General features: G+C 57.0%; 2 protein-coding genes across 2 annotated transcripts in view; one reads left to right on the top strand and one right to left on the bottom strand.

The window, feature by feature from the left end:
* Window positions 1-3,113, top strand: part of EIF4EBP1 (eukaryotic translation initiation factor 4E binding protein 1) — a 10,672-nt gene extending 7,559 nt beyond the window's left edge. The window contains exons 2-3 of the mRNA XM_029964987.1: window positions 1,329-1,621; window positions 2,758-3,113. Coding sequence (XP_029820847.1) covers window positions 1,329-1,621; window positions 2,758-2,792 — 328 coding nt within the window. The 3' untranslated portion in view covers window positions 2,793-3,113. The remainder of the gene's footprint in view (window positions 1-1,328; window positions 1,622-2,757) is intronic.
* Window positions 3,114-7,269: 4,156 nt separating this feature from the next.
* The window catches only part of LOC103763185 (nodal homolog), a 3,907-nt gene continuing 3,265 nt past the window's right edge, over window positions 7,270-7,911 (bottom strand). Inside the window, exons 2-3 of the mRNA XM_029964986.1 lie at window positions 7,511-7,897; window positions 7,270-7,422 (exon numbers count right to left, since the gene is read on the bottom strand). Of these exons, the coding sequence (XP_029820846.1) occupies window positions 7,270-7,422; window positions 7,511-7,897 (540 nt within the window). The remainder of the gene's footprint in view (window positions 7,423-7,510; window positions 7,898-7,911) is intronic.

The raw sequence follows: 7,911 nt of genomic DNA, 5'->3' as shown, positions 1-7,911 counted from the left end.
TGGAGGGAGGGGATGATTCAAAGCTGCTGGAAGATGTGGGGTGTGAGCCTTGGGCTCTGTGTCTGCCCTGTGGGCACGGCAAGGCCCACGAGGGCTTCCAGGGAGCAGTCCCATGGGGTGTGGTTTTCCTGCTAAATCCACCCTGACCTCCCTTACAGCAGCAGGGAACTCAGCTTTGGGGGTGTGAAGGAGCCTGTCTGTGGCTCTGTGACAGCCCAGAGTCCTTTTGCTTTCGGGAGCTCTGGGCACGTGGCTGTCAGAGGATGTGGAAGCCCTTGAGCTCCTGGTGCTGGTACATGAGCTGCAGTTCCAGGAATCCCTGTCTTAGTCCTGCTCCCCGAGCTTCCCAGGAATCTTGACACCCCTGTCCCAGCCAGCTGCACGTTGGGTTGGATTTCCCCCCACACACACCTTGTGAAACAACTCAGATTCAAAACCCTGAGTGAGAAGTTGTTCGGTGTTTTGGGAACTCCCCTGCAGAACTCCGCTGGAACACAACACCCGGACACGTTGGTTTATATATATTTATTTTATATTTATAGTGTTCAAAGCGAAGGGAGTTGACTGTTCCAGGACAGATGGTAACGGGAGCTGTTTGCCCACACATGTGTACTTTAGTTAACACTTTTGGGGAGGTCACAAGGACTAGTTCCTCTCCCTCTGGCTGGAACAGGAGCAGGGCAGGACAGACCTGATCCAGGGGGGTGTGCAGCCCTTGGAAAGCAAACGCTTTTCCAGCACTTCCTGGGTTAAGGCTGTGGGCTGTTTGGAGGGAGATCCCTTTTCTGCCTGTGGTTTTGGAGCTTTTTCCATGCAATTCCTTTACAAGGAACAGGCTGTTCCGTGTATTCCTAGAAATCTGTGCCCGGAGGCTCGCTGTGATGGGCTGGAGCTGGCTTGTCTTGCTGGGCAGGGAGAGCTGCCTGTGGGCTGGTTAACCCTTGGAGCATTAACAACTCTGTGTAAGCCTTGAGCAAGGTGTGTGTAACTGCTGCCCTGCCAAGGGAGGTGTCTGTGCGGGCACAGCATGGCCACGTCCTGGCCCCTGGTGTGTCCAAGTGTGTCCACCTGCAGCTCTTGGCCCTGCTTCTGGCCATGGGTAGAAATTAAATTCGATTTTCTGTTTGCTCTGCGGGTTGTTGTGACCTTGGGCGAGGTGGAAGGGACTGGATCTGTTACTTCCAGCACCGGGCTGGGTTTGGAGCCTTGTGTTCCCTCTGGGCAGCATTTGGGTGCTCGAGCCTTCACCTTTACTTACAGATACAGTGTTCAGGTGCCTGGCTTTCTTGTGGGGCAACACAGCCTGAGCAGTGAGTGCTAAATCACAGCTATCACTTAAATATCCAAGAATCCCAGAGTGGTTTGGGGTTGGAAAGGACCTTAAAGACCATCCAGCTCCAACGCTGGGCAGGGACACCTGACCATGTTCTTGTCCCCCCCGTTTCCCCAGGTACCAGGATCATCTACGACCGTAAGTTTCTGATGGAGTGCCGCAACTCCCCGGTGGCCAAAACACCCCCCTCCGACCTTCCCGACATTCCAGGCGTCACCAGCCCCGGCGCGGAGGAGCTGAAGCTGGAAAACCACCACGTGCAGAACTGTGAGGAGAAAGCCAGCGCAGGTGAGCGGGGACAGCGGGGACCCAGCAACCCGTGAGGGGCACGGCTGGTTCCTGGAAATTCCAGGGCTGGCACGGAGCCAGGAGCTTCCAATGAGCCGTGGTCAGTGCTCCAGGGAATTCTTGGAAAACCGGAGTGGGCTCGATGCCATGGGGGTAACGAGGCTCTCGTGGCTGTGTGGCCCTGCCGTGGGCCCCAGCAACGTGACTTTTTCGGTTATTAAGTGTGATTTGCTGTAATTCCCGTTAATTCAGCGTTTGGGAGGCTGCTGCTGGATCGGGAGCCCTGTGAAGAGCAGAGGAGGCAGCTGTTGCTGCCTCTCCCTGTCCTGGGCCGTGCTGCAGCTGCTTGGGGCTTCAGGTTACAATTCACAGTAGGATTTACTCAGGGTTTTTAATATCAGCACGAGTTGTAAATTCCTCCTGCCTGTTTCTGACCCCACTTTGTGACAGGGACACTTCACCGAGGCCAGTGTTGCTCTTGAAGAACTGTTCTTAGAGTTATTTGAGGTTAGTTCTTGAAGCAACATGAAGCTACCAAGTGCAAGTACTTATATTCTCTCTAAAAATAAAGTCCTGAAGGCTCCTGTTGGCTTCCATGCTCGCTCCAAGCAGAATCTTTCCAGAGTTGCCTCATGCCTTCACACTCCTGTGACCTCAAGTGTCTCGCTGGACCCTCTGGCACCCTGAAATACAGGCTGGGCGCTGGGTTGTGACTCTCCCAGAGAATCCCTGTGCCCAGGAACAGATCCTGGCTGCTCTGGCTGGCTCCTGCCAGGCTGTGGGAGCAGCTGGAGGGATAATGGTTGTGAAATGTGCCTGTGTGGGTTCGTACCAGTGATTGTCACCAACGTGGGTCCTTACATTCCCTGTTAGAAGGACATCAAGGGGTAGGGATAAATTATTTAAAGGGCATTTTTTCTGCCTCTGCTCTTTTTGGTCAGAGGAAGATCCCCCAGGGCTGACACCTTTACAAGAGCTTCACGAGATGGTTTTCACACCAGCCTCAATGCCTGAATGCAGATTTTTAAGCCCAAACAGCCCCATTTCTGAAGCAGAGCTGCCAGTCACCCCTTCACCACAATCCCTGGTATTCAGTGTGGAACTCAGAGGACTCATTTGTGGTTTTGTCCCCTCAGCAGGTGAGGAAGAGCAGTTTGACATGGACATCTAACGCACCTGCCCGGGGAGTGCTGATCCAGTGAAGCACCAGGACTTGTCTTGAGGATTCCCACCAGCCAGGCTTACAGCAGCCCATGCCTTGAGTGCCTTCCTGCTCCTGGGAAAGGCAGTTGATTCCCTTGGGAGAGCAGAGCGTGTCCTGTTCCAGGGGCCGGGTCTCAGAGTGCCAGAGGAGACACTCTCACCCCTTGGTTTTGGTTCCAGTTTTATGCTTTTGTTAATCATTTTAATACTGTAACAGTTACAGAAATGCTATATAAGGGAGAAATAAAAATCATGTGGAGTCTCCTGGTGTGGAGATGAATGCAATAAATGAGGCTTCTGTCCCTTATTCCAGCAAGAAACCACTGGCCTGAGGTGTTCCACAGCGGGTCTCTTTGGGGGGTGAGTGCTTACCTGGGTTTGTCATCCCTGCTAAAACTCCAGTGCTACTTTACCCTTGTTTCTCCTTTTTATCCTGTGGTAGGCAGGGGTCAGGGCTTTGGGAAAGAGGGTTTGGCTGGGGGGGGGGGTTAGAAACAAATCTGGGTTTGAGAGGGGAATTTTCATGTGAGAAAAGTTAATTTTTCCGTGGGGAATGCCCAATTTGCATCCCCATCGACCAAATATCTGCATTTTTAGCCTCGGGTTTAATAAATGTGGTCTGCAAGAGGTTCTAACACATTGCTGTGTGAATGCTGAGGGGGAGTGGAGGCACCTCAAAGGAGGACAATCCATATCAGGGCACAGCCTGGACCTCAGACTTCCTGAACCACAATGAGTGTCTGTGCAGATCAGATTCTGTAGATAGCTTTTAAATATCTGCTAATGAGTCTCAGTGGTGACATTATGATATGCAAACCCTTAATAATGAGTAACAGAACAAAGCAATTGCTGCAGATAAACCCGCATTTCTCCAAGATAAGATTTAAGGGTTTCTCTGAAACCCTAATGGGAACAAATCCAAATTTATTGCCCTCTGGTGTGACTTTATCAGTCTTGCAACTCTGCACAGGTTTGGTTCTGATGAGGGTTTGGAGAGGAGCTGCTGCAAGAGCCTTGTGGGGTCAGGATTTGCTGTCGGTACAAAGGCCTGGATTTTGGGGTAAGTGTCAGGTATTGCAGGTAATGCTCTTAAATCCCATTCCCTCCCACCTGCAGGAGAGGTAACACGTGCTGGAAGTGTTAAGTACTTTGTCCCTGCCCTGGAAGCTTTGCATTGGTATCTGAAGCTTATGCAGATCTGGGGGAGCATCAAAGCCCCAGGTGCCTGGGACAGCAATGCATAGCTGATAATTCCGAGGGAGGGAGGGCTGCCTGTGAAACACCTGGCCAGGTGTGACCAGGGCTCTGTCCGGGAGGGTCAGGGCTCCTGCTGGGTTCCCGGCCAGGGCCCTGGGGCCACAGGCACTTGGGGGCAGTCGTGGGGGGCAGAGAGAGTCCTGACCAAAGCTGTGGATGGGATGAGGTGATGCTTGTGGGCATCTGCTCCCTGCAATTTGTCCCGAGCCCATTCCTTGAACTTTTCCACCCGTGGCGTGGGACCAAGTGGTCTCAGCGCCCCATTGCTCCGGTCCTTCACCCCCTCCCTCACACCCCCAGCCACTGCATCCCTCAGCTGGGCAGTTTTGGATCCATCTCCTGCCTGCCTTCGTGTTTGCAGCTCTCCAAGCTTTCCTGAGCCCTGCACGGAGCAGCTCAGCATTCCAGGGCAGTTCCCTCTCCACCAGGCTCTGTTCCTTGCCCAACACTTGCACTCCCAGGCCAAGGAGCTGCTTTTCCTGCAGGCTGAGCCCTGGTGAGCATGGTGGGAGGCAGGGAGGGAGGGAAGGCAGCTGTGGGTGGTTGTGGCACAGCTGGGATGCTCTGGGGAGGTCCAGGGACAAGTGTTGGCTTTGTCATTGCATTTCCCATCCCAGCCCCTTTTTGTCGCAGGAGGGTAGAGCAGCACACCCGGTGTCCCTGCATCCTGCTCCACATCCCTGAGTCCTCCTCCGTGTCCCTGCATCCTAATCTGTGTCCTTGTGCCCTACTCCGTGTCCCTGAGTCCTTCTCCATGTCCCTGTGTCCTGCTCTGTGTCCCAGTCACAGGACAAACACCACCTGCCCGCCCCAGCTCGTGCCTTTTAGTGCACCACTTGTACAAATATTACCCTGGGCCTGTGATAAGCCCCTTGGCCTGTTTGTTTTTGCTCTTTCCTCGTGTGTCCAAAGCAATCCGTGCCTGCCATCCCCCTGTCCCTCCAGACTGATCCCAGCCAGGCTCAGCTGCCCCACACTCCCGTGCTCCCCGAGTGGTCACTGCTTGTATCCAAGTCTTACCCTCCCAGAAAACCTCAGGCACCTTCCCTGCTGGAAAACCTTCCCTGCACGGGGAGGCTCTGTCCTTTATGTTTAAGGCTGCTGAGACCAAGCCAGCCCTTCCCAGAGCAGAGACCTGCTGGCTCCCCCCGGCCCTGGGATGCTGACGGGTCACAGGCAGCACCCCATGGCAGGGCTGGGGCTGTCCCCCCACTTTACTATCTTGCATGTCTGGGCTCCCTCTGTCCCCCCCACGGCCCCCCCGCAGCCGATGTGGATTGGGGCAGGAGCAGGGCCACAGCTCTCCCTGCTCAGATCAGGTCCCTGCTCACAGCCCGAGCCTGGCAGAGCCCGGCTCGCCAGCAGATCCTCGCCTAAACCCGGCTTTATTGTCACCGCCCGCACTTTGATGTTTTCCTTACAGCCCTGGAATCTCAGCCTTTATTTTTCCACCCCGCTCTTCCCAGGGAAAGGCTGCTGCCTCCCCCTGCCCCGCCACAACTTTTGAACCCGCTGCTGGATTCCAAACAGGCGTGATGGAGGGGCAGAGATGGCAGAGATACAGCGGGGGCTGGGGGGGCCAGGGCGTCCCGGGCTGGGCGTGAGGGTGTGAATCCTCCCGTTTATGAGCAGGAGTGGCAAAACTGCGGAGAAAGAGGCAAAATAATGTGATTTCATGTCACCCACAGCGCAGATGTGCCGGTTTCTGCATGGCTTTGCCTCCTGCCGGGGGTCAGCCCCGCGCCCCCGGCCCACCCTTGACAGCTCCTGCAAATGACCCTCTAATGACGGGATGGTCGCAGTGTGAAAGCTGTTGGAATATGTAAGCGGCCCCGGGGAGGGTCTGCTGGGGAGGGGGGACACACCAGACACGCTTTGTTTATCCGCCGGCTGGGATGTGGATTGGGGATAATCAGGCTGGGCTGGGATGTGGAGTCGGGGCTGCTGGTCCCGGGAGGGGCGGGATGGAGGTGGCCCCTCTCCCATCCTGCGAAGCCACCCGGCCACCCGCCGCCAGCCCCGATGCTTGTGGTCCCTCCCGTCCCCTCGGCTGCGCGGGGGCCACCGTGGGTCCCCCCCGCGAGTGCCGTGTCCCCATCCACGGGGGCAGCCCTGAGCCTGGGGGACCCCAGACCCACTGCCGGGGCTGCAGCCAACCCCCAGCACTGCCCCTCACTGCCCAGGAGGAGCATCCCCCGCCAGGACTGGGGTGCAGGGGGGACACGGTCACCCCAGGGCACTGGAGGCCCCGGGCGTTCCCTGGGGCTGGGGTTCTCCTGCTGTCACCGGGTCGGTGACCCAAAGGAGCTGCACCGGCCACAAGGCTTAGAATTCACTGCTGTTAGAGAGCACGGCCCTTCCCTTATCTCCGAGGGGTAAATAAGGGTGGGAAATCCCTTTAGCCTCCCCTTCCCCTCCTGCAGGTGCCTCCCTGCTTGCTCTTGAGCAACCTCTCATCAGGGTGGGAGCAGCTTCGTCCTTATCTCACGTGAACTTTGGAGCTTCTGAGCATCTTTTGCACTGTTGGAGGGACCCCTTTGCTCTGGCAGTGTCGGGAACAGCCAGAGCCCACTTGCTCTGGTGTTACTGGTGAAGGAGCAAATGGACAGAGAGATGGAGGAACTGCACCCTGACAGACCACCAACAGCAAAAACGGGCTGTGGAAATCAGCCAAACCACCAGGCCTTTTTAATATATATATATATAATTTATTGATGAGTTTTACAACTGTGACCCTTTCTCTACCACCCCATCCAGCGAGGGGGGAAAAGGCTTGAGCAGATCCACGGCCTCACGGAGGGAGCAGAGTGTGCCATGGCAGGGAGTGATGCTGCCATGCTCCAGCCCTGCACCTCAGCTCCTGCCTCTGCCCTCGGCTGCCCCAGGCACACCTTCCAGCAGCACCACAGCTCCTGGAAAAGCACAGTGTGGGGCACCAAGGTGCCACAAGGAGGTAGCTGGTGGCCTTTCCTGCATGGAGCCCGGATCCAGCCATGCACCGTGGCCATGAAGCACTGCTAACACCCCGGCACCCCACTCCTCCCCTGGCCCAGCCAGGGCTTTGCCGACCCACAGTCACACGGGCTCGAGATGCCTCGGTCTGTGTGATGGCTGTAGGTCGGGTGGTCGGTCCTTGGGGGCACTTTTGGGCAGAGATGTGCCCCTTCCCAGCGGGGGCCGAGGTGGCCTCAGTTGCAGCCACACTCCTCGATGATCATGTCCTCGTGGTGGCGGACGACGATCTCGCCCTTCTCGTAGTAGAGCATGGAGAGGGGACTCATCCTGACCGGGGAGCAGGCGGGACACGGCACCTGGTTGGGCTTGTAGAGCTGCAGCAAACTCTGTGGGGGACACGGGAAGGGCAGAACATCCCCCCTGCCGCGGGTGGAGGGCTGGGAGTGTGGGGGGCGCGGGGGCAGCTCCTCTTACCTGTATGTACGCGTGGTTGGTGGGCTTGAAGGTCTCATCCACGGGCGAGGGGCACAGCCCTTCACATCGGTAGGCGTTGTACTTTTTGGGGTAGACAATCCAGCTGCCCCAGCCCGTCTGCTCGAAATCCACCATCATGTCCACCCGCCTGCACAGGGCCCTGCCCTCCTCCCGCGGCGTGGCCGCAGCGGCGTCGCTCGCTTTGATCCTTTGCTTCTCCATCCTGTTCCTGCGGTGCCGGCGCGTCCCCTCGCCCTGGGAGCCGCTGTCACGCATGATGTACTTGGAGGTCTCCGCTGTCCTGATGAGGCTGTGGTCTCCTGGAGACTTGTCCGTGGAGAAGACGAGCAGCAGGACTCTGTCTGCCACGTCCTGGGGCAGGGCTGGCTCCCCGTGGCCAG

The sequence above is a fragment of the Manacus vitellinus genome, unplaced genomic scaffold (assembly GCF_001715985.3).
Source record: "Manacus vitellinus isolate BGI_N305 unplaced genomic scaffold, ASM171598v3 scaffold_87_pilon, whole genome shotgun sequence".
Taxonomy (NCBI): domain Eukaryota; kingdom Metazoa; phylum Chordata; class Aves; order Passeriformes; family Pipridae; genus Manacus; species Manacus vitellinus.
The sequence above is the reverse complement of the archived record's forward strand: the minus strand, read 5'-3'. Positions and strand labels throughout refer to the sequence as shown.